Raw genomic sequence first — 25,400 nt, 5'->3', positions numbered from 1 at the left:
GCACACCAGTGTAACATCAAGGCAATGGGGATAATTAGAGACATAAGCAAAAAAGCAGCAGTGATTTTCTAGATTGATCTTTTCTTTCAATACACTTGTGATGAAAAAACTTGCTTGAAATAAATTATTAATGTTATCTAGATCTCTGTAAATTTCAAAACATGCCAAAAGACAAAAAACACTCAATTTACAGCATTTATTTGAACTACAAACAACAATGTTTAATGTTTTTGGTAGTTCAATGTTTAATAGCAGTAATTTAATTTAAAAAAATCCCCAACTTAGGACAAACTTACTGTTTTGAACAAAGAAGCCCTTTTTATTATTCTAAATTAACAAATTTACATGATTTTGACTTGTGGATGATGCTTGAAAGGATCATGTTCGCAAGTCTAGAAGTGGCTGTATCTCCCAGAAGCTAAATGTTCTCAGCAATGATAATTGCTACCATACAACCATTTTCTATGAGTTTTGAAAACTGTTTGAAAAAAAACAATTGTTGGGCTCCATGAAGCATTCCCATATCATGGTGATGCTGTTCATCATCTCTGTATTTTTTAATGAGATCAAGCAAAGTTTTGTGTTTGGCTGAATGCACTTTTACAAGTTCCCGAATTTGGCTGTCATAATGATAAGTGATAACCTTTTCAACAGCTACTGTGCAAGTCATGGCAGATGAATTTCCAAGTAAAGCAGTTCCTAATACAAGAAAAAAAAATATATATACATTAGATTCATATGTAAAAGATCAGGATGGCATCCTTCTTCGTTAAAATGAATTATTATTTTGTGTGGGGATTCTCCCTGAGGATATATATATATATGCCACATATATAATCTCGTTAAAATGTTGTTATATATATATATTACTTACTTGTTTCTGCGGTAGGCTGCAGACTTCTGCCGGAATAGTTATATTTTTCTTTTTCTTGTTTAATTTAAAAGGCATGATTGGAGAGCCTGGCCAGCTTGCCCAATTATGTTTTTGTTGCCATTTAATATTTTGAATTAATTTTGAAACTTGTTTTTGTATGTAAATTATTTTGTCAGATGTTAGAATTTTTATTGAGAGACGGAGTGTTACCAGTGGACGATTGGTCCTAGAATAATACCGATTTGAGTTGTATAAATATGCCTCTCTTGTGTGTGTTTTCACTTATCACATTTTTATTCCAATTACTTCTTGTTTTGCTAGCTTAAAATGATCGGCCGAGGTCGTTAAACTAAAAAAAGTTATGCCACAACTCAAATAACCTTTGTTCTCTAGTTCCCAGCTGGTTTGGTGAAAATGGTTTTATCACGGAAAGTTTTTGTAATGAAAGTCTAATAGCCTTTTACAGGTTTTTTAACACCGATCTGGTAATTATTTGGCTGCTCTAGATGATAAAACCCCGAATGGATTATCTGTGAAAGTGCCGATCTATGCCGTCCAGCTATTCTACATTCCATGACGTTGGCTTTACTAGTTTCTGAGGACTTTAATCTCTAATTACTGAGAGATCTTCGCCTGGTGTTAATTGCTGGTGACTTGCCCTAAACTCTGTTCTTCCATTAGGTGTACTAACATGGATGGATATGCATTGTGTTTACCCTGGTCCATGACTGGAAAGGTAATGTTCAGCAGAACATAGACTTCCTATAATGAGATCCAACCATATCTACTAAAATTGTTTTTAACGAAAAATTGAGGGTTAACCTGTTAATGTAAATTGAAGTGATACAAAACAAACTTGTTTATTTATTTCCAGCTTATTGTCTGCTTTAACTAGATATTTTCTCAGAATAGTTAAAAAAACCAATTTAAAGAGAACTGCACAGGCACATATCAATGTAGCCAGCTCACTATAGCGCACTCGACAAATTTTATGAATTTAACTTTAATTATTTACAAAAAGGTTTTTGGAAAGCGTGGTAGTAGAACCAATGCATTTCAAACACTATAATCTAGAACAGATTCTTTAACGGCCCTGGAATGTTCTAAGGGGCGCTGATGAATGAAAACCAAGTAGAATTCAAGTCACGACGTGTGATTGAGAGAGCCTGAGACATCTTTGAAAAAGCAGATGTGAAGCATTTAAAATAGAAATATGAAAAGAAGAAAGTATGACTATTAGAATACTGTTGAACAACCTGCAGAAATCCCACAACATGGAAGCTGACGGCGGGTTTAGGGATTCACCCTTTACATATAAAATTTTTATACACAAAATATTTATTCACAAATCAAAGCAATGAGTAGCAAAGTTCCTTGCTCCTGGATTTCTTTTATATTGGGGGGGGGGGGGGAACAAGAAACACTGTTAAACATGCTTCCCTGAGGGACAGCTCTGAAATTTCCCCACAAAAAAAAAAAAAAAAAAAAAAAAAAAAACACCACCACACACACTCGGGAAAGACTCTGAAATCAAACAATCAAACTCTGAAACTAAGTGATTAGCTTTTATTCAGCATTACTGTATCTTGATGAATAGATTTATCACATAAAATATATGGTTCATATTCCATTTCAAATCACCCGGCAAAATGCGAAAATGACACCCAGTCTCAGATTTCAATGATTTTAATTTTTTGTTGCTTTTACCATCCTTATTAACCGTGTGATGTATTATTTGCATATCTCTAAAATTCTTTAGAACAAAAAAAAATTTGAAATTTATCAAAAAATAATGCAGATGACTTATGATGCTGATTTTAAGTGACATTCTTTGAGAAAATAAACCATAACTTTTTCAATTTTCAATATATTCAAGTGAAATTTCCACTGAAGTGTTTACAAAAACATACAGAATATGAATAAAAATAATTCATACACTTACATTTGAAATTTACATGCAAAAAATTATGTAAACTCTGTTTTTGTGGAATTTTTCATTAGAAAAAATACAATTTTTCTAACGTAGTTTTAGAGCCCAGAAGCCATGTTTTGTTTACTTTTCTCATGTTTTTATGTCATGGGGGATCTTATGGTATTATTTGTGTCGATTTGGAACACTTTTGCATCGTTACATTAGAAATACTGTTTCGTCCTTAATTTTTGCACACCAGTGTAGCATCAAGGTAATGGTGATAATTGGAGCATAAGCAAAAAAGCAGCAGTGATTTTCTAGATTGATCTTTTCTTTCAATTTCAATACACTTGTGATGAAAAAACTTGCTTGAAATAAATTATTAATGTTATCTAGATCTCTGTAATTTTCAAAACATGCCAAAAGACAAAAAATGTAGATAAAAAATTTATACATTGCAGCAATTCCCTACTTAAAAACACTCAATTTATAGCATTTATTTGAACTACAAACAACGTTTAATGTTCTTGGTAGTTCAATGTTTAATAGCAGTTATTTAATTTTAAAAAATCTACAACTTAGGACTAACTTACTGTTTTGAACAAAGGAGCCCTTTTTATTATTCCAAATTAACAAATTTACATGATTTTGACTGGTGGATGATGCTTGAAAGGATCATGTTTGCAAGTCTAGAAGTGGCTGTATCTTCCAGAAGCTAAATGATTGCTACCATACAACCATTTTCTATGAGTTTTGAAAACCGTTTGAAAAAAAAAATTGTTGGGCTCCATGAAGCATTCCCATATCATGGCGATGCTGTTCATCATTTCTGTATTTTTTAATGAGATCAAGCAAAGTTTTATGTTTATTCATCTGCCACTGGACATATATCATATATCAAGTGGCTCATCTCACCTGTATAACTGCACATATTACTTTTCTGCACAAAAAAAATATAACAATCTAACTCAAGCTATATTTCACGTAAGCTCTTTTCCTGAGTTACTGTTAATCCCTTCTTGAATTCCATTGTTTCTTTTTAAAGTTATTGAATTTCTTAAAGTTATATACAGTGGAACTTTGGTAACAAGCTTAATTCATTCCCCCAAAATGTTTGTTATCCGAATCGAACTTCCACATAGAAAATGATTTGTTCCATAACTATTCATTCACATAAAAATGGTTCAATCAATAATACAGCACAATAATATAATAAGATATATATAATATAAAATAGCATCATAAATAAACATATAATACAATAATGTTTACAAATTAGCTTACTATAAATGTCAAGGGAGAAGAGGACTATCGCTTTGGACAGTGTCCATTTTTGTTCCATCGCTCCTTTATCCAGAAATTTATTTCTCTCATCACAAGATAATCTATAGGCAGGACCGGGCTTTGGAATTTCGCAGCCCCTCCAAAAAAATTTTATGCACACACGCAGTCGCTACCCAGCTTATAAGTTTTTCGACTTCCGAACATACATCTTGAAGGGAAAAAATTGTTCAGAAATAACTCATTTTATTACACTCATTTTTTCATTATTTCAGGAAAGCGTTGATAGTTGAGATCGAATCAAACACGATGTACTGAGATGGAGTTGCATTTAAATTAATTTGATAACATTTATAAATGGTTAATAGTAATTGGCGTGGTCCACACCTGCTTAACACTTCATGGTGGCTCGAATCATATTGAACAGACATACATTTCTGATATACTTTTGTAGTGTTCTATCATCTTTATCAAATATCTGTTGCAATTCGATAACTTTGATCATTCTTCAAATCTTTTATTGCTGTTTTTGTTTAATTAATGTAAATAATAGAAGTAAAGGAATCAAATACTGGGATTCCCAAAAATAAAAAAAACATTTTAACGTGTTTCAACACGTTAGAACTGCATTTGAAAATGTAGATTAATTTAAAATTACTACAGTACATTCCGCTTATAACGTTCTCACTTAGAAAGTTTTCTCGCTTAGTACGGCTTATTTTCGTAATCCTAACTTTTTACTAATATCTATCGAAACTTACTGTTTAAAGCGTTTTCCCGCCTACGATGCTTTTTATGACAAGTTTTTGAAGTTTTTGGAAAACTCTATTATTAGGATTCACTATGCATGAGCTCTCCAATGTTATGTTATTACTTGCTTAAAACAAAGCGTTTCTTGCCACAAATAAAATCCAAGATTGTAATTTCAATATTTGAATATTTAAAAAGACGCCCTGGTATAGGTTGTCAAATATTAGCAACACTAGGTGCATTCAGTCTAAACCTCAGATATAATTTATTTAATACATAGTTGTCAAACACATTTTCTTATCAGAGAATGAACTGCCTGGGCTGCAAGCAACGTAGCCTACCTACATCCTAAATTTTCAGACCTTTGTTATCTTAAATGTTTTTATGCATGAACTCTCTGTTCATGAAACAGAATCTCTCTAATGTCGGTACTGTACTAAATGAGTAATTAGAGAAAAAAAATTAGATTGACATTGTATATCAGTCTTCATGAATATAAGTTCTACGGAATTTCGAAGAAGTTCTCAAGCCTCCCAGGGAAACATCATGACAGTTCGGAGGTCCCCCAGGAAGGCATGCAATTAACAATCCAAAGAACAGTCGAAGTTGCCTCGGTCCAGGACAGTCGTCATCTAGATGTCCATTAGGGTGGAATGAAAAAGGGTGTTTTTTCACTTTTTTTTGGAAATTGATGTTGCCTTAGTGTTCAAAAGATGCCTTTCAAGATTTTAAGACGTTGTACCAAGATCTAGGAAAATATTTTAATATCTTGAGGTTCCTAACGGGCCCTAAAGGTCGAGCAAAAAAAGACTTTTCTAAGAAGTGCACATTATAAAAATCTTTTTAAATGAACGATCTTTTTAAATATATACACTCATTGCCATAAAAATTTGCGCACCCAGAAGAAGTCGTCAAAATGAAACGAAATTTTACACATGTAAGTACTACGTTGATATAAGTAAGTGATTAGAAAATCCAAGAAAAAGGATAATTTATTGCAGAAAAAAGTACAGATGAACAGAAGTTTTAGACCCCCCTCTAGCGTGAATGCACGATGCGATACGAGCGGGCATTGAGGCATACAAGTTCCGTATGATCAATTCTCCTGGTTCCTGAGACATCTCGTTCCACAGTTGCTGTAAATGCACCTCTAGTTCGACCAACCTCGTAGGGTGTCCAACTTGCCATCCCAAATGATCCCAGATATGCTCGATTGGTGACAAATCTGGGGATAGAGCAGGCCAGGGAAGGGTGGTAATGTGGCGGAGGCAGTCTTGTGACATCATTGCTGTGCGTGGCCTAGCATTGTCTTGTTGAAAAATGGCTCCTGAAAACCCTGCCATGAGTGGCAACACATGTGGCTGAAGGATGTTATGGACGTACCGCTGGGCTGTCATTGTGCCATGGATCAATATTAGGGGTGACCGTGTATCGTGAGCAATGGCACCCCATACCATGATGCCAGCTGTGGGAGCGGTGTGTCGCTGTAAAGTGAAGGCAGGATTGAAGCGTTCACCACGGGGCCTCCACACACGAACACGATTGTCATCACTGCTCAAGTTGAATCTCGATTCGTCGCTGAAGAAGACCTGGTTCCATTCCGTTGCAGTCCAATCCCGTCGTGCTCAACACCACTCCAAACGGAGGCGTTGGTGGGTGGGTGTCATTGGCAGCACACGTAATGGGCGCCGCGATACCAGATGTATAGCCAGGTGCCTTGCAATGGTTCGGGAAGACACAGGGGCCCGTAGTGAAGCTGCTGCCTGTGTCTGGATAGCGGGCAATGAGACAGTTGGCTCTACGCGTGCGTTTCGGATGATGTGACGGTCTTCTCGACGACTGGTCTGTCGAGGGCGTCCTGAACCTGGTCGCCATGTAAATGACATCTCTTCTGTCCACTGGTCCCAACACCTCCTCACAGTAAAATCAGAACGGCCTAGTTGACGAGCTACTCGCCGAGCTGACCACCCAGCTTCCATCATCCCGATGATTCTTCCCCTATCGAACTCTGACAACTGCTCATATGGTCTTCGACGGCGGCGTAACGGCATGTCTACCTCAGCATTTCCTTTGCAAACGATTAAATACACTCCTACACTCCAGCAAGCTCTGCTTAACTGTTTTATACTCCAAGGAGAACGCAGTTCAACACCCTCTAGTGGCATTACGCAATGTGCAATCACGCTGCATTTCTAATCATTTGCATATCTGCCCGACATGTACCTTCAGGCCAACTTTCGTTTCGATCCCACAATTATTTCTTGGTGCGCAAATTTTTATGGCAATGAGTGTATATAAAATAAACCCTTTTTAAGGGTGGGGACAAAACTATAACCATATTCCAAATTATATATAAAAAAAAGAAAAAAGTTTGATGTTATAGGTGTCAGGAGAATGCCTCTATTGCTTTCTCTGTTATCACACTGTTATTACATTTCACTTTTTCGCAAAATAGTAAGCTTTTTTTTCAAACGATAGAAAAGTACTCCTTGATTTTACTTCACAACATTCGTATGCACCGTTCAGCTGCTTGTGTGTGGCGGAAAATTTGGTATAGATGGAAAAACAAGTTCAGATACTTTTTGTGGCTCCAGTTCCTGATTTTTTATAATAGGTGGTTCAGTCACTCGCACTTGATCACATGGAATTAGTTTTGAATAGTGCTTAGCAGAAAAGTTTATTTTCAGAACATGGAATATACAGATTTCTGCTTCTGATAATCCTTCATTTCTAATTTTCAGAATTCTCTTGATTCCCAGTTTTTTGCCTGTATTATTTCCACAAGATATATCTGATCTGCACTTGAATCACTTTTGTTACTGTCCATTATCGGAAGGTTATTAGAGATTGGTTTAAATTTCACAATAGGTAATCTTTCACAATTTTCCAATCTTTGTCCGATATCACCTTGAAGCCTGTGTGGACTAATGGAACATCTATCTGGGTGCTTCAAATGATGCTTTAGAGGTAAGTCATTGGGGTAAAAAAGACAAATAAGCCATTGCAAGGTATGGCCTATATTTATTTCTCTATTAATCTAACACAATTTTTATAACCAGTATTGGTAACAGTTCCATCGCCATCAATTCTTTTGTATCAAAATCTTGCTTCAATAAGTCCAGGATTGATGACTATATCCCTTGCTCTACTGCTTCTTGGAGTTGTGTGACCGAGATAAATTGATCGAGTTCCTGTAATATGGTTATATGTTTTTCAGATATGGTTCTTCTATGGAAAGAATCACCTTCTTTAACATTAGCTAAGATTTGTCTTTTCGACCATCAAAATATATTCCTCGCACATTTTGTTCTAGGAATTTTAACTTGCAAAAGTGATGCTCTTTCAAGCCTTATTTTCATCCGGTCTATTGTCATATTTGGCTTCTCTTTCGTCAATAACCCAACATCTTCCAGCACAGCATTCGCAATAATTGCAGCTGATCGATTAGACACACCAGTTCTATCACAAGCAAGAGCAATATTTGGTAATTCAGTTCTCGCTTGTGAGGATGATGGTAGAACTTGAAAAGCAAATGAAGTACTTGCTTTGGCACTGATTGATGTACCAGCTTCAGGTACTCGTAGATGGAAATACTAACTTCAACGGTAAACTGTTTTGGCTCATATAGATCACTTTCCTCAGAATCGTTGGATATAGACGAGTTTTCAGTGGTTGATGAACTAGTTTCCACTGTTTCTTCTTAAGATGACTTCAAATGAGATATCATTTTCCTTTGTTCATTGTTTTTCAATTTCTTCATTGTTAGGACATCTACTCGACCAATGGCCATCTTGCGTGTACTTCTTTGATCTTGTAAGAAATATTGCTCTAAATTTGGGACCTTTCTCAACTTGTCACTCTTAGTCTTCAAAATCACATTTGCATGCTGCAATGTCGAACAATTTCCATGCTTTGCACTAAAGAGATTTCAAGTTCAACTTGAAAGTTTGAGAATCTTTCCTTGCTTTCATATTTTTCTGAAGATTCTTGTATTTACAGTAAAAGTCTTTGAAACTTTTGCATATACATTGGTGAGAAACTGTAGGAATTGAAGCAGTTTTCCAAATATTTTCTATCTTTGGCACGATAATTTCAAGAATGTCTGCAATAGCTGGAACTTTTCTTGATTGTTGTGCCTTCATATTGCATTGAATCAGCAAATTAAAAAGCATAACATTGCCATGGGTGGGCAAGACCAGAGAATCCAACTCTTTAGAATTTCCTAAAATGTCATTACGATAGAAGCTTTTGGTTGTCATTTTGGCCGCCATACACCCTGTCAGTTAAGGGGTAAGATAAGACCCGAGAATCCCACTCTTGCTGTGGCACCCTACAAAGGTTTTTCAAAGAGACTCTTTGTTAAACTGCTCTGGGGAGCCACGAATAAGCGTTCATTAGAGAAAGAGGTGCTGTGCGTGGAACAAGTTTGAGAACCCCTGACATAATATATAAGTGTATAAGAGGCTCCACACATCCTCTAATGCTGCCTGCGCTGGGATTTTTGACGGGTTCAGTGGCCAGATTTTGGCACAGGGCTGTTGTATAGTGAATTTATAGTGTAAAAAAAGAAAAAATGACAAGAGCCATCTCATGCCCCAAGCTGGAGCTCTGTAGCCATATAATTTGGGGGGGGGGGGGCGGATAAGTCATGGTATAAATGATTCTCAACCCAGGGGACTTGACACCGTTGCAGGGAGAGGCACAGTATGAAGATGGAAAAGATGGAGTTTTCTTTATGTCATTCTGATGATATAAAGAACTGTTGTTTAATTTTAAAAATAAGTTATAAATACATTTTGAATCACTTATTTGTTATTATAACCTATTTAGGTATCTATGAGGGTAAAATTTAGTTTCCAAATATTTTCTATCTTTGGCACGATAGTTTCAAGAATGTCTGCAATAGCTGGATCTTTTCTTGATTATTATGCCTTCATACTGTGTTGAGTCAGCAAATAACAAAGCTTAACATCGCCATAGATGGGCGAGACCTGAGAATCCCACTCTATAGGATTTCCTAAAATGTCACAAGAATAAAAGCTTCTGGTCATCATTTTGACTGCTATACACTCTCTCAGTTACGGGGTAAGATTGCAGATGAATACTGAAAACAAGGGGGAAAACATTGGGGTCACTGAACGAATCACGAGTTCAGGGGATAGGAAAGCCTCCTAAGCGGTGTCATGCTAGAGAATTCCACACGTGCTTAAAACTTTAGGGGCGATGAGGAACCTCAAGAAGTTTGAATTTTGGGGAAAAAAATTAGGAATGACATTTCTTCACATAAAGGCACATTTTAAATTCTATTACAATGGCAATTTTGAAAAAAAAAATTTTGTTCCACCCTAATGTCCATGTAACAACTTTTTGTTTGATGCCCTAAGCATGGTTTTTTTCCCTTGGTTAATGTAGCCCTGTTATTTCTTTAATGGCAGAAAGAAAGGTGGACTTTTTTCAGGGGTAAAGAATGTGATCACCTGCATACACTCTTTTCCTGTTTGAAATAAGCTAATGCCATACCTAATAACACTAAAAATATTATAGGGGCTTCAAACCAAAAGCCTCCTTTCACAATTAATAATTTAATGGGCAGGGGAAATTAAATTTTAATCGAAAATTTCCAAAACATCTACAGGCTGAGAAAGAAAAGGTATTGTGGCCCGGTGTGACCACATCTTTCGCACCCCCCTAAATTCGGCCCTGTCTATAGGACCCTATGTTATACCCATAGCTTTTTACTGCCCATCTGGACCATTCCATTGTCCCCCCCCCCCGGGGGGATTAATGCTCAGTTTGGGAAACACTGGTTTTGATCCATTTACAGACTTTTTGTTGTTTGCAAACTTATTCTTTTCATGTAACTTTGAACCTATCCAATGAGACTTGCTTTTGCTTCAGTGCTGCATTTTCAGGATTTCTTGGAAATTACATTGTTCGTCAGATAGATCCATTGCTCGCTTTGCTACAGCTTTATTTGATTTGTTCTTTTCTACAAAATTTTGCACAGATTTCCACACATTCGATACGTCTTTCTAATCTCATTTAAAAAAAAGAAAAGAATTTCTCTTTCTCAGACGAGACACCACCCGTAAACTTTTGCTGTTGCGTACAAAGGAGATCCATCTACAGTTAACTCCTGACAATGTTCTACCACTAATTCTTAAATTACATCCTCATGCACTTCCAGTCTGATGGTGTTATGCAAGGACCACAATCTCTTCAACAACTGTTTTTTCCTGTTCATGAGCTAGCCCCTCAAAGTCATGTTCAATAATCCAATCACAGTTTTCTCTCAGCAGAATGTTTAAAAAGCTCAAGTGCACGAATGTGCGGTTACAGTGCTGCATCTAGTTTCACATAGTAAACAGTCACACTTGCACATGCATTCACTTTTCAAGTGAGGCACGCTGATCAGAAACCAAAGAGGAAAATATTACCCTCAATTCCACAGTACTTATGTGAGCAAAAGTCAAAAACTGTCAGCTTAGTTCTGATAACGTGAAAATAAATTAAATGCAAAATTTTTGCTTGTAATGTGAATCACTTGCTAACAGAGTCAAAATTTTTGCTCTCATTACGCAAAAATTACTCTATACCAAAATTAAACTGGGTACAGGAGGCCCATCATTTCAACTTTTTCAGGGGGGGAGAGGCAGATAACATATACTGTGTGCATGCGTGTCTGGATATTTTACCTTTTTCGTCCATTTCGATTGTATTTTTTAAAGCCAGGGACATTCGATGCCCCTTTCCCCCAAATCAGGGGCCTGGTATAGAGATTTTTTGTCTGATTTTTCCCACTTAAAATTTTCAAATGTGCTTCTTGTCATTATGGTAGGAATAAAATTGGTATAGGCTATTTTATATTTTTGACATTTCATATTGTATAACATTCCATTTAGCATCTAATTTGATGCAAATATTTTTTTAGATTTTTTGCTTTGGAAGGAGATGGAAGAAAAAAGAGAGGGTAGTTTCTATGCATTGTTTACCAAAGCTGTTTTGAAAGATGGAAGCAAGAAAAGCTATTATTGTTGCAATCGCTCTGGTTTGTTTCTCAATCATCAGGTGTGTTTCATTCGCTAATTCTATCAGAAGCATACACGGGGGGAGGGGTTACTCACCTTTGGCATCATCATACCTATAATGTCAGTTTTTGAAGGTCTCTTCTCTAGCATAATTGCAAACTTGACTGACTTGTTAGAAAGTCACTGCTGCTTATCAGGGTTTAAGCTATGGTCAGTAGTAGCCACTTTTGCAAAACTGCGTACAGGAGATACGAAACGAGAAGACATCCAACCATAAATCATTAGCATTTCGCTAAAGCTTTTCCCCCCCATTTTCGCTTTTTTGCTAAAAGAATTTTTTATGTAGCGTAAACCCTGCTGCTTATGAAGTCATTTTCATTTGTTCCCAGGGTTAGCAATGTATCAAGTTTTGACTGTAGTAGTACAAGGAATGATATAAAACACCTAACCTGCAGTTTTGAAAAGCAGTATTGGTTATGTTACATTCAATTTGCTTTGATTTGACTTAAGTACTAGTGTTTAATTATAAATATGAATTTAAGAGCCTTTGTTCATTAATGATAGAATGTGAAGTATAGGTTTGGATACTCAGTCTATTCTCCCCCCCCCCCCCATCAAGCAGTAAGGTAGGCAAGAACCTTCCTTTCCAGTGTATGCTATACCTATGACAATGTTTTCACTCTAATTTCTGTTTTCTGAAAGTATGCCTCTCATCATAAAGTGTGTTTCAGTATGCCTCTTAGCATCCCCTTGTGGACTTTCTGGAGCTCTTTATACCGCATTTCAAAAATCATGTCCTATGGAAAGAAACCACATCAATTCTCATGTTTTATTTTTCTTATGTTATGCATGCTTTTTCTTTTGTTCTCAAGTTTAAAAGTGGTCATTGTCACAAGTTCTTTGTTTAAAAGTTGACTATATTGTAAACCTAAGAATTGAACTATGGTCATCTTGCAAAATTCACTTGTCATGTTTGCAATAAGGCCAAAGTTTGTTTTTTGGCTGAGACCACTGCGATATTTCCTTGAAAAAAATATTTTTTTCTTGTAGGTGTGAGAGTGCCTAGACGGCACGGCAGCTGTAAAATGGGCTCTCATTGTACTGCCACTATGGAAGTTATTGAAGCAGAAGAACTTCTTGTAACACATTACAGAACACATGTTGGGCATGAGATGGAACTAGAGCATCTTTCATTGAGCCAAACAGAAAAACAAGAATTATCTAGTTAGTTCCATTATTCTTGTAAAAAAATATGGTATCAAAAAAATATTTGAACTACAGTCGTATTTAGTGAAAAATGTGAAAGAAAATCTTAGATGGCGAAAGAAGTAGTAGTCCCTTCCACAAAAATGCGTACAGGAGGTACCAAACAAGTAGAAATCCATCATTAGCATTGTAGCATTTTGCTAAAGCTTTTCCCCACATTTTCGCTTTTTCGCAAAAAGAATTTTTATCTAGCTTAAATCCTGTTATGTTTACTGAATAACTTGTTCTGAGTTTTATTGTTTCCATTGCATTGCTGAAAGGATTAATGTTGCTGCTAGTGACTGAAACCTTTCCTTAAATTCCAGTGATATCAACAAATTTTGGTATTTTAAATTGCCTCAAGATAACAATCATACTCAATAGTATAGTGTAGTGTGGTGTAACCTAAGACACACGCTGCTTGTTATGGCAACCTGTCTTGAAAGAAATCAAAAGATAATCCCATAGATGATTACAGCTTTTATGTGCACCTTCAAAAAATGCAAGCTACCTGAAATGCGTGGAATATTTTTCAATTCAATTTTATTTTAAAATGTGTGTGAATACATGTTATATGATATTATTGGCAACCAAGGAGACAGATGTCCCATACTGGTTGTTACAATGAATAGGTTTAAAAAATATAGTACAGTGATATTATTTTCAGATATATGATGGGGAAAAAATATAAAAAAGATAGTAGTTACAGATAAAAATAGTATAATTAACAAAAACTGAATGTTAAAAATTGCAATAAAAACAATAAAGAATATTCTCATGCATAGGAGGTGCTATAAAAATTACATATGAATAATATCAACATGAGTTCTTAATATAGACTTAATATTTACCCAAAATACACAAAAGAAAAAAAATATATGAATAACATGTTAACGATATACATAATAAATATGGAGCCAACACATGAATTTGTACAGGATTATGGGAGGTGATTTAAAGATATGATTTAATTAAGCATAATGTTAGAGGATGTAATCAGAAATGGGACTCAATGTTAGAGTTCGAGTAGGTAAAGTTTGAGGCGTTTTTTAAAGGAAGTAAATGCAGTAGTGTCAGTGATTTCTCTGGGTAGATTATTATAGAATTTTGGAATCTATAATAATCAAAAAGTGTTTTTTAAGAATATTTTTATGAACTAATGGCAGTGAGTAGATGGCATTTAGACGAGCAGAAGTACGGGATACGTTAAGAGGTAAGGAGTACTGGTGTTTTTTTATTATTAATAAGGATTTATAAAAGTAGAGGTAACGCACTGGGAGAATTCTTAATCGATGAAATTGATCAATTAGAGGGGTAACATAATCATTAGTGATGCATCTGATAGCTTTATTTTGGAGAGAAATAATAGGCTTAATATTAGTTAGATAATCTCCTCCCCAAACTGAGAGACCATACATTAAATATGAATGAAACATTGAATAATAGAATGTTATAAGGAAATGGTTATTAATGTACAGTTTCAGATGATAGAGCTTATATAAAATGAAACGGAGCCGAGTTTGAAGGTATTTAATATGCGATTTCAATTTCAAATTTTGGTCAATATGAACGCCAAGGTATTTAATGGATGTTACTTGTTCAAGACATTGGCACGTGCACGAGGTGAAGTGTGAACATACATGGAAAGTTATTATGGTTGATTTGAGGAATGGATTGAAGAGAAAAATTTATAAATTTTGTTACATTTATTTGTAAATCATTGCATTGAAACCAATTTCTAATTTTGATGGTCGTTATTGTTAGTGAGTGCCAAATATTCCGTTCCTGAATAAAGTATGACTGTGTCACTCAGCAAAGGTTATAATTTTACCTACTATGTCGAGGTTACAAAGATCGTTAATAAAGATTATGAATAGCAGCGGGCCCATAACTGATCCTTGAGGGACTCCCTTTTTTACTTGCATGACATTACTCAGAAAGCTATTGCATTTTACCATCTGGGTTCTATTGTCAAGATAAGATTTGATGATACTAAATGCATTTCCTCTAATTCCATAAGCATATAATTTCGAGAGTAGTATACTATGATTAACACTGTCAAATGCTTTCTTGATGTCTAGAAATACTCCTATTGTTTTTTTAGAATGATCTATATTCTTATAAACAAATTCAGTGAATGTCAATAGAGCAGTTTCTGTATTACTGACAGGTAAAAAACCATGTTGATTTTTCGAAAAAAAATTAATAGTAGATAAAAACAGTAAATTCTGGATTTAATAACTGTTTCAAAAATTTTAGAGGTTTGAGATAAGATAGAAATAGGTCTATAGTTATGCAAACAATTTGAATCTCAATTTTTGTAAATAGGGATCACAACTGCTGATTTGAGAGACTTAGGATATTCCCCATTTTCAATACAATTATTTATAAGATCTGTAAGAAGTTGTAAAGTACCGGAAGGAAGACTTTTTAAAGCCTTTGCAGTTATGATATCAAAACAAGTTGCCGAATTGCGCAAGGACCTTACAATTTTTGTAATTTCACCAATATCTGTCGGAGCAAGAAAAATAGAGTTTTCATTGGAACATACGAATTGTAGAAAGTTATTTTGTACCATTGTTTGTTGTGTGATATTTATGAAATGTGTGTTAAAGTTATTAGCAAGGAGGCGTAAATTTGTTTCAGTGGGTAGTATGCAATTTTTGAAGCCGGATCCTAGTATTTTATTCGTTAGTTTCCAGCATTCAGTTGAAGTGTGGCAATTTAAAAATTGTACTGTGTAATAGTTTTGCTTAGCTATTTTTATTTTGTCTTTGACAAGCTTTGCAACCTTTTTGTAAGCATGCTTGAACATTATATCGTATGGATATTTTTTAGTTTTTAAATATAATTTTTGTTTAATCTCAATTAAATGGGCTAAGTCTGAATTTATCCAAGGTTTGTAGGATTTCTTGTTAGGAGTTTTATGGTGGTATTTAGAATGATTGTGTATTAGAGTTTGTAGTTTTAACATAAATTCATCAAAGATGAGTCCAGGGGTGTGGCTCTTAAAAACAAAATTATAGTTTTCTAAGTAAGATGTTAGTGTTATAAAATCCGTTTTTCTAATGTATTTCTCCATCTTATCTGATTTTAAAGCATGATAATTGAAGTTTAATTTGCAAATAATAGGGAAATGATCTGTTATTTCTGTATTGTAAATAGATGATGAAATTTCATTAATTTTATTAGAGTTTCGAATAAAGATATGATCAATGCAGGTTTGCGAGAGAGATCTAGTTGTGTTCATGATTAAGGGTGTAAAACCATGATAACTTAACATGTCCTGATAGTCACAATGCATACCTGGGGCATTGTTTAGAATATCAATATTTATGTCGCCTATTATTAGTACATCTTTGCATTTGTTATTTTTTATCATGATTTTAAGCTCTTCAATAAATTGCTTGACAGGATAAGAATGTGATCTATATAAGCTAATGATAGAGAATTTTAAAGTATCATCAAGAAGTATTATTTGCTTCTCCAGATTGCATAGTAAAATTAATCAATTCAGTGAAATGGAAAGATTTTTTAGTATATACAAAAATACCGCCCGATCTATTGTCATTTCTGCAACACGTGAATAAATTAAATTCTGGCAATGTGCAAAAATTGATCTCGTCCTCAATACCCATACTTCAGATAAAACAAGTATATCAATAAAATCAAGGGAATCGTTCAATAAAACAAGAAGCTGGTCAAAGTTAGCTCTAATACTTCTAATATTTAAATGCACCACTCTAATACAACACAACGAATTTGATTACAACTGCTGTTATAATCATGTGAGGATAGGTATTTGTTAAAATCCTCCTGGGTGTCAAGGATTGAACAAAAAAATTCAGGATCCATGATGTAAGTAAATTACACTAAGCAATTTCGTACCTCAAGGAGATCAAAAACCACATATTATTGTGTGGTTAAACTATTTAAAAGGGGGAAAAAAATTAGAATTTATAAAATATGGCATATGTTATAAAAATTATATTAGTATTTCAAATGTAAACCGAAATTCGGTTAAAGCAACATATACACTATCTTGATTCGATAACTTCGGTTAAGACGGGTGTGATTGTTATTTGTATATACAAAATTTGTTAAAAATGAAAAGTGACATCAATTTCAAGAGATACTGATGCACATAACATACTACTGATAAAAATACGTAAATATAAACTTATTGACTAGTGTTATAAAGATTATCAATATGGGTTATTTTAAATACTCTAGATTTCTCTGATTCCCTTAAATATATTTTTCCATTGCGAGTCCAACAGAATTTGTAATTGTTATCTGTTTTGAATTTTTTTGCATGATAAAATACCTGTTTATTGTACGGTGCTAGGTGTTCATTGAAATAAAGACGGTTTGCTGCGAGACGATCATTGATCTGAGATGCACACATCTTTGTTTGGCGAGCTGCACTATAACACAGATCACGTTTGTTTTTAGAGTTAAACTGGATTATAATCGGTTTTATCTTGTCTTTCCTAGAAGATGGAATACGATGCATGGCACTAACATCTCCCACTAAATCCAAGAGATTCAAATTATGGAAAATTGCAGTTTTTATGTTGTCCATGTCTTCATCCTCCGACTCAGGAAGTCCAAGGATTTCTATGTTGTTTCGTCTTGAATACTGTAGGAGATCTGAGATGTCAGTTTCAAGATATCGGATTTTTGATCTCAATTCGGCATTATCAGTTTCCATTTTCACTTGATTTATCTTGTATTCAGAAATTATAGCCCTCTGCCGTGCTACTTCAGATTTCAGTGCCTTTAACTTTATAGAGTGAGCCGAGAAATTCTGATTCATCAGGTCAGCAAGAGATTGTGTGTGATTTTGGATCATTGAGGAGATACATGTGACCAGTTTTGTTGATTCTGGTGATAATGAAGTGAAAATATAGTTTAAAGCACTACATATAGTAGGGTTTAAATTGTGTATTTGCAAGGTTTCATTCATTTGATTTGAGAAACAGTCAGCAGATGATGCACTCACCATGTCTGGAATTTCATAATTTGGTTTGGTTGCATGAGAAGTTGATGTCTTTTCATTTTGCTGTGTTGTACATCTAATACACATCCACTTTGTTGTATGGCTTTTCACTAATTCTCAAAACTAAAAGTTTTTCTCACTTAATCCTACACAGAAGAAATGAAAGGAGCCGAAACACCCATTACATATAATTTTTTCATAATCACATTGAATGTTTTCGCTGCACGCTAAGCACACGGATAAATTATTTTTAGAACTCATGTTGAATAGATTTGAAATCAGCACAGTGTTTAGATTTAAACCAAAATTAAAAAAATATATATATTAATGTGGTTAAAATGTCCAGAAATATAGTAAATAGACGAAATCGGCACTCAAGAGCTAACTCGTGTTACTGCAACCACCACCGTTGCCTGGACGTCATTATTTCAGTCTCCTGATATGCTGTTTAATACTAGTGCTCTGTAACTTTGTTAATATCAGATTATTCAAGTACAGGAGAGTATATTTATGATTACTTGAAGTTATTGCTATACCATAGTGACTAATTGTACCAACTGCAGTTCATTATCTAAGTTCACATTTGAAGTATTTTGCATTGAACATGTAGTTCTTCTGTGACGTGATAAAAGCTGACAGCATTAATATAAGCTGATAGAAAATGGACATCATCAACAGGTCACTCATAATTACATGTGGGTGTAATGTCTCTTTTAGATCATGCCAATTTATAAGTTGGCAGAAGGTGATTTTTAAAAGACTATTGTCTTGCTAAATCTGGCTGTATGTGTTAATCTTTGAAAAAATTTTTTTTCTTTGTAGGAAAATTGGCTCAAGGAATACCTTTCGAGAGATGTTCAAAAGATGTCAGAGAGACGGTGAAAAACTCTATATTGAAAGGATACATCTCCTAGGTTGAAAAGATTTACTCAACATCTCTAGATTAACTAATTCAGATGATGCTAGAAGGCATGAAAATGATGCGATCAGTGTAGCATTGTTTGCATCTGAAATGGCTGAGCTGAAAGAACATTCTCCTGTTCTTCAAGTCCCAGGACACTGTGCATGAAGAATTGAACAAGGAAGATTTCATGATTGTCATCATGACTCCTATCCAAAAGGAAATGCTCACTAAATTTGGACCTGAAAAGGTCTGTATTGACTCGACGCATGGCCCAAACATGCACGATTTTTATTTGACCACTGTTATAGTTGCAGATGAGTTTGGCTCAGGGTTTCCTGTGGCATTCTGTTTCTCAAACAGAATTTCTTTACCCAAATGGAAGTTTTTTCAAGTCCATGAAGTCCAGGATCCCTGACATAAAAACCAAAATATTTATGTCAGATGATGCACCTGCGTATTACAGCAGTTGGAAAAAAGTGTTTGGTGAAGCAGAAAGACAACTTCTGTGTTCCTGGCATGTTGACAGGAACTGGAGTGAGGTGCTCTCTAGAGCGCATACCCAGGAAAAGAAAGCGGCTGTGTATAAATATTTGCGCATTATGTTGGAGACTACAGATGTTCTTCAGTTTGAACAATTGCTCCAAAATTTCCTCAGAGAATTTGTGGAAGATAGTGATGTGTAGGAATTTGGAGTTTATTTCCAAAATAAGTATGCCACTCGTCCCAAACTCTGGGCATATTGCTATCGCTTACATGCCAGCAACAATACAATTATGTATTTGGAAGCATTTCATAAGGTTCTGAAACACATGTATATGCATGGCAAAGTGAACAAAAGAGTAGACATGTGTATTTCTTACTTGTTGAGCTTTGTTCAAGACAAAAGTTTTGATATAGAAATTTGATCAATTGTTCATAAAAAAAAAGCTCAGCAATCCACAACAGTAGCAAAGTTAACAAATGCTGTAAAAAGGAAAACGGATAGCAAATGGGTGATCAAATCTTCTAAAAGTAATAAAATCAAATACAATCAGGGTTGGTATAAAAAAAACGTTTTTTTTGGTTTAAACCATTTTTTTTGTTTTAAATAGTATTAACATTAAAAACAATGAAATTCTGAAAAATCATTCAAACATCTAATAATTAATTAAAATGTTTATTAATATAATTAACACTATTCCCATATTTAATTAATCAATATTTCTTACATTTTAATGAAAACCAACTTTGAAAATTTAATTATTTTTGCTTCACTCAATGGATTACTGTGTGTTTGAAAATTCTTTCAATGTTGTTATTAATCATATAGTATATAAAGGTTTTTCTCCAGTTACTTTCAGTATGCTTAATTAGGAAGCTATTTTGAAAAAAGTAATAAAAATTAAGTGAATATAATGTATTTAATGAAGCATAAATAATGCAGATTAATTAGCAATGATTTACGATATACAGGGTGATTATAACTAAGGTTCTGATTTGAAAACACTGTAAAAAAAGAATGATTGTCAAAATGACTTGAAAATTGACATGAATATTCCTGAAAAAATGTAATTTTATTTGGTTAAGGGGAAAAAATACTTAAAAATGTAAAATTAATGACATCATCCAACATGTGGGAAATTTGCTCGCAGAACAGAAACGATAGCCATGGCAAAATGATACCTTAATTATAGCATTGCACGATTTCATAATTCATGGAAACATCACAAAAAACGTAGTAATTGAACAAATAACTACAACTTACTTAAGAAATGTTAAATATGTTGTCCAACCTGAGGTTTAAAGCAGTGGTTCTCAACCTTTTTTTGTCCATGGCCCCCTTTCAACAATTTCTCATTCCTGTGGCCCCCTTGCGAACATGAATAATTTTCTACTCCCCCTTCTTTTCTCCCCCCCCCCCCCCGTTTTCCCATTAGAAGATAGTTATTCAAAAATTGTCTGAAGTATGAATATTTTTGAATTTAATTCGATTAATTTTTAATTTATGAAAATAACGAAAAAGCAAAATAAACACAATAGAATACAGTAAAAATAGAATAAATCCCTTGGGGTCACAAAGGGTCTGTATCATCGTAAGGTTACTTTTTGTGAAGTTTATTGTTTTGTGTTTTTCTTAGTTTGATTTGTATGTTTTATGTGTTGTGTCAGTCCAATTAAAAAAAAAATATTTTTAATCAATGTAAACTCTGTGCTTGAAGACGGCACAATGTCATTAAGTTACTGTACTGGATGAAATTTGTATTAATTCAAAATTAGTTTTTTTTTTTTTGTTTGTAAAAGATTATGGTTTCATTGAGAAATGTCAGTTGTAGCTTCCAAAATATGCATTCTTATAATGATAAAAATCACAAAAAGTGGTAGCAAGCAGTTTTGTTAATTTTATTCTCTTCGTGCGGATAAAAGTAGTAATGAGGGAATAGCCACACACAAATGAATCACAATTGAAAAGTTCAACCTTCCACATCGTTTTCAACAATAATACATGTACCAAGGATATAGGTTCATGTTGTAGCCCTACTATGAATTTAAAAAAAAAACTAAAATGCGTGTGAAAAGTTTTTTTAAATATTTGTTTTAACCATTCATTCCAGAGAAATCATGTACGCAGTGACAAAACTGTTCGTGTGAACATAATAATGATTCATTATCAGGATTTCAAGCCCATCGGAAAACATAAATAATCAGATTTTCAAATACGAAAACAATCAGTTTGTTGACTTCAATTTCGATACGATGAAAATCTGATATTTCAATGGATGACAAGCTACCTTCAAGTGGCTTTTCGGTTCATAATGTGACCGCTCTCTCGCAGGCGAACGAAGCAACGTGCGTGTTGGCTTAAACACAACACAATATTTCACATAACAGTCCGTACTATATTTCATATACAGGGCGCATAGGTAACGAGGCATATGGCATTTTACTGGTGTACTATTGGTCCCAGAGGCATACTTCCAGTTGGAAAAAGTACCTGAATAATGTGTAGTACTCAGATATTTGATTCATGTTGCCAGGGGTTACAGAGTTATTAAAATAAAAATGTTAACTTTTTATACGGAAACCCTGTGCCCCAAAACCCAATTGGAAAGATGTTTCCTGGACTCCGACAAAAAAATTCAACGTGTCTAAGTTCAAATTTTCACTGAGATATTCCAAGAAAATTGGGGGAAAAAACAGCATTAAATGAAGGGAAACCATTTTACCCGCATTGAATGCTGTTTTTTCCCAAATTTCTTCAAGTTTTTGAATTTGCATATATCGGTGAATATTGCACTTAAAAACGTGAAATTATTTTAGTTGGCATCGGGAAAGACAGAGCAACAACTTCTTAATTGGGTTCTTTGGCACACAGGGACGGCATAAAGAGTTTTTTTTTATTTATTTTAGAGCTATACAACCCCTTACAACATGAATGACATATCTCAGTTGGAAACATGATTTGGATACTTTTTCTAGTTGGGTATGTCTCTAAGATTAATGGCTCACTAGTAAAGTGTCATACGCCCTGTTACCCATGCAGCCTCCGAATACACGTAAAAAAATAGCTTGAGACGAAATACAGTCAGCTCTCATTGTAACAAATACCATTACAACGGGAAAAATATTGTTTTAACGAAAACTTTTCTAATCCCTCAGATAGGTTTACATAGGAACAATATAAAAATCTGGAATTCCTTTGTAACGAAATTTCGTTATTACGAAGTGATTTCTCGGGTATCTTGGAGTTCCGGTCTAATGGAGTTTGACGAAAGCGTATTAATAAAGGGTCTTTAATACGCTTTGGGTTTAACTGTATTTCCCCAAAAAAAATCCGACAGTAAAAATCTTTGCAGTAAAGTAATTGAACTTCGGCAATTTGATCTGAAAACAGTCCTTTTTTTATGATTATGTCCTTTTCACTTTTATAAATTTAGGAAGGAAACAAAAGGAAGAAAGGGTGGGGAGAAAAAAGAAAAATGACCAAGAGGTTATGCGTAAATGCCTCTAAATTCCACTTGTGAGCTAGGGGATTCGTGCTTCACTCTGTTTTATGACAAAATTTCACATTTACGAGACTTATGACTACGAGCACGATTAATCTCTCTAAATAATATAGCTCTTTCAATATTAAAATATTTCATTTATATGAAGCACAATTTCCATTATTTGACATTTTCATTTTGATTCGAACTCCAAATCTTTGGCATTTAGACATCATTTCCAACTATCAAATCCAAGCAGTTCTTGCAGATTGTGAGAACGCGTCGCTGAATTGGTTTTGCATGCGTGTTATCAACACTAAAAACCATAAATTTTAGGTTGACAGATGCAAAGAGACGCATTGAGAGGGTTATGCACATTTCAAAGTGAAGACTTACGTGAGAATTCATTGCACTTTTTTTAGAAATCAGCAGATGCAGTGAGTCTCTAATAAACGGATTTAAATTGCTTTAAATGTAGTCGTACGCCTTTTAAGAATTTTTTTTCTAATGTCCACAACATTGCTCTTGCATGATAGGAAAATTGCATTGAAATTATTTAGGATGTGCTTCAAGCCAGTAGTAGGGCAGTTAAAAGGAAGCATTACAGTATTGATTAAAAAAAATTTAAAGATGTGGTGCCAATCTTAGAGGAAGTCCCAATACAGGGGCGGCTCGAGCTTACCTGCCGCCCGGGTGCGAAGCCTCATGTGCCGCCCCTAATGGTGACACTGCCAGGAGGCTGATTGGGATTCGGTGAAGGACACCTGGAGATGAACCTGATTTTTTTTCAGAAGAAAGCTGCACATAATTGTTTACCATGCAAAATGTGTGTGACCATACGTCCCGCTTTCGAAGTAGAAAATATTTTGTTCCAGAGTTATTTTACCATTCTCAATAAATGCCAGATAGCTTAATCCTTGAAAGAGCACTTATTTTTGTGAGCCATCATCACTTATCCTGTGAAGATGATATTTAACAGGGTAATTTTTATTAAGAAAATTTTTTCAAAAGGTGTTTCTGGTATTCCAGGGGCCGGACAAGTGAAAAACCAAAATTTTCCTTTGCCTTCATTTGACTATTGTGAATCAAATTCTGAGTGAGTGTATAAGCCTCTAGGCTGGGATCTTCCGCAGGGCCCCTCCCAGTCAGATTTCTCTCTGCCCCTTCTATAGTTAATTTATAACCTGAAAAAGCCAAAAAATTATGAGAATTATCCCGGGCTCTTGTGGGGCCATGGGTGAGGGAACCAAAATGGCCCTTGTAATAGAGTACAGGGGTGGCGCTTGGCCACGCGACTCATTGCAGCCACACGGGGCATGGCTTGCTAAATCCGGGGTGAATGGGTAAAAAAAAATACAATTTGCCAAAAAAAAAAATCAAACTGTCGGCTCTGGAGGGGCGCAAAATCGGAAATGAAAGGCCGAAAAAATGTTTTGTTAGGAATTGTTTGGATAAATTGTGAGCGAGGGGCATGACCTTCTAAGGGTAGGGCTGACAGGGCTCCAGCTTGAGGCCAGGGACAAAATCCTTATAACTTTTCTTTTTTCACTCTATAAATTAACTGTAGAAGGGGCCCCGTGAAAAATCGGCATGGGCCCTACGAAAGATTCCCTGATGCAGGAGGTAGGGGCTATGGAGGGAGTAATAGGTAGGAGGTGCAAAAAAGCACCCACTTGGGTACAGATTTTGTTTCGAGCCGCCCAGATAGCTTCCATTCTTGTTTCTGGTATTACGATCAGAGGCCTTGTCTATTTTCTCAGCGTTTCCGTTGTCGAGATATAGTAGGACTCAAAAGCGTGATGTCGTGAATTTTTACGGTGTTAAATTTTGTGGTCTTAAGTAAAGTCTAAGCTGCTGCCCCTTACAACCTGCCGCCCAGGTGCGCCGCACCCCTTGCACCCTCGCTTAAGCCGCCCCTGTCCCAATACATTATCACAGCAATGCAGTTTTAAAAAATTTTAAATTTCGCTGGTATTTTTCTTTTTGATTTATTTCCCCATGTATGATTTGATCTCTTGGAGTTCATTATAACTGAATTTGACTTTATTTCTTTTCAGCAGAGGCAAAGGATTGGCACCCCCTTTCAAAATTCATAAAAAATACCCCAGAGCAATCATTCGCCTATTCGATTTTTATAAATATATTCACCATCAGACCACTCAGTGCTGGATGAAGATAGCTTTGTTCTAAACTAGATGGCTATCCGTCTGTAATTGCATGAAAACGATGGTTTTTTTTTTACAAGCTTTCATTTTTCACCCATCTACTTCTTGGATTACATTTACTACCAGCGCTCAAAAGAATGTCAATGAATGGTCAACAAATCTTTGTCTGCTTTCTTTATGGTAGCCCTCTTTGAATGAAAAGTCTGAACACATACAATTTTCTGTCTTTACAGTAATTCCATTTTGGTTAAACCTCTTCTATAGTTTGTGTCAGGGC

General features: G+C 34.9%; 1 protein-coding gene across 7 annotated transcripts in view; it reads right to left on the bottom strand.

Moving 5' to 3' along the window:
• Positions 1-292: 292 nt before the first annotated feature.
• Coq7 (ubiquinone biosynthesis protein COQ7, mitochondrial) overlaps positions 293-25,400 on the bottom strand; it is a 71,567-nt gene continuing 46,459 nt past the window's right edge. For all 7 annotated transcript variants that reach the window (XM_089241849.1, XM_089241855.1, XM_089241851.1 and 4 more), the window contains one exon: positions 293-699. In XM_089241849.1, the coding sequence (XP_089097975.1) occupies positions 419-699 (281 nt within the window). In that variant the 3' untranslated portion in view covers positions 293-418. The remainder of the gene's footprint in view (positions 700-25,400) is intronic.

Source organism: Pholcus phalangioides, unplaced genomic scaffold (assembly GCF_987345545.1).
Source record: "Pholcus phalangioides strain wild (caught in Gottingen) unplaced genomic scaffold, Ppha-v1.0 ptg000014l_1, whole genome shotgun sequence".
Lineage (NCBI taxonomy): Eukaryota > Metazoa > Arthropoda > Arachnida > Araneae > Pholcidae > Pholcus > Pholcus phalangioides.
The sequence above is the reverse complement of the archived record's forward strand: the minus strand, read 5'-3'. Positions and strand labels throughout refer to the sequence as shown.